Source organism: Choloepus didactylus, chromosome 5 (genome assembly GCF_015220235.1).
Source record: "Choloepus didactylus isolate mChoDid1 chromosome 5, mChoDid1.pri, whole genome shotgun sequence".
In the NCBI taxonomy this organism is placed as follows: Eukaryota; Metazoa; Chordata; class Mammalia; order Pilosa; family Megalonychidae; genus Choloepus; species Choloepus didactylus.
Window position 1 is genome coordinate 88,242,738 of NC_051311.1, and position 1,249 is coordinate 88,243,986.

General features: G+C 37.9%; 1 protein-coding gene across 2 annotated transcripts; it reads left to right on the top strand.

The window, feature by feature from the left end:
• The first annotated feature begins 200 nt into the window (after positions 1–200).
• LOC119534258 (cyclic AMP-dependent transcription factor ATF-1-like) lies at positions 201–813 on the top strand. Of its 2 annotated transcripts, XM_037836403.1 has the most exons (2): positions 237–284; positions 468–813. In XM_037836403.1, exons 1-2 carry the CDS (start codon positions 237–239, stop codon positions 771–773), a joined length of 354 nt encoding a protein of 117 aa, XP_037692331.1. In that variant the 3' UTR covers positions 774–813. The 2 variants fall into 2 exon arrangements, with proteins under 2 accessions (XP_037692332.1, XP_037692331.1); XM_037836404.1 differs by having other exon boundaries at positions 201–813.
• The last annotated feature ends 436 nt before the right edge of the window (positions 814–1,249 follow it).

A 1,249-nucleotide genomic window follows, 5' to 3' on the forward strand; every position in this document is an offset into this window, starting at 1 on the left:
AAATACATTGAAAATGGAGTCTGGACTGGAGAAGACAGACAAGGAACAAACTGAAGGAAAAATTTCTTCAAAGACAGAACCAGGGAGGTTGAGGTCTGGAGTCAAGAGGTCTCGGGCTGGGAGAGTGGAGCAGCCCACACGCATGGAAAGGAAAAATTTTGAAAGACCTATCTTCTGAAGATATACGGAGCAGAAAAGGAGACGGAGAAAACCCTGCAGTCTCTACTGTCACTTCTATGTCTGTTCCAACTCCCATCTATCAGACTAGCACCGGCCAGTACATTGCCATTGCCCCAAATGGAGCCTTACAGCTGGCCAGTCCAGGCACAGATGGAGTACAGGGACTTCAGACATTAACCATGACAAATTCAGGCAGTTCTCAGCAAGGTACAACAACAGTTCTGCAGTATGCACAGACCTCTGATGGACAGCAAATACTTGTGCCCAGCAATCAGGTGGTTGTACAGACTGCATCAGGAGATATGCAGACATATCAGATCCGTACCACACTGACTGCTTCTTCGTTGCCACAAACTGTGGTAATGACATCGCCTGTGAATCTTACATCTCAGACAACTAAGGCAGATGACCCCCAACTGAAAAGAGAAATAAGGTTAATGAAAAACAGAGAGGCTGCTCAAAAATGTCGGAGAAAGAAGAAAGAATATGTGAAATGCCTGGAAAATCGAGTTGCAGTCCTGGAAAATCAAAATAAAACTTTAATAGAAGAGTTAAAAACTTTGAAGGATCTTTATTCCCATAAAAGTGTTTGATTCTTAGGAAAGAAATATTTTTTTGGACTTGCCTAAAAGTTAGATGGCTTTCTTTTCTTTTTAATGGAGTTTTATAAATTAAGAGGTAAATGAAGCTTTTTATTTAGGTTTTTGCAACTCAAAGTTGAATATCTCATGCAAGAGATCTGGTGACAGAGGATAAAGTGGGAAATGACCTCGAGGAATCTACTGGCACAACTGGAAGCTTTAAAACTTACATAGAGAGATAGGAAGTGAACTTATAACAATTTGAATTTTCTAAATAACAGTAGTTGTCAATAACCCAAAAATGGCAAATAAAATGAAAATTTGGTAAAATGAATTTTTTAATATATCAATTTAGGTTTCTATTTCTTACTGTTTCCTGAAATTTATCTTTTTCAATTATGTGTGTGTGTGTGTGTGTGCATTCTTATTTCTGCCAATAGATTGTAAATTACAAATGTAAAGGAAAAACTAATACATAACTAAATATA

Bases quoted from the DNA above. Each gene is read 5' to 3' on its own strand.
- LOC119534258 (XM_037836404.1), top strand. From the start codon at position 237: ATGTCTGTTCCAACTCCCATCTATCAGACTAGCACCGGCCAGTACATT.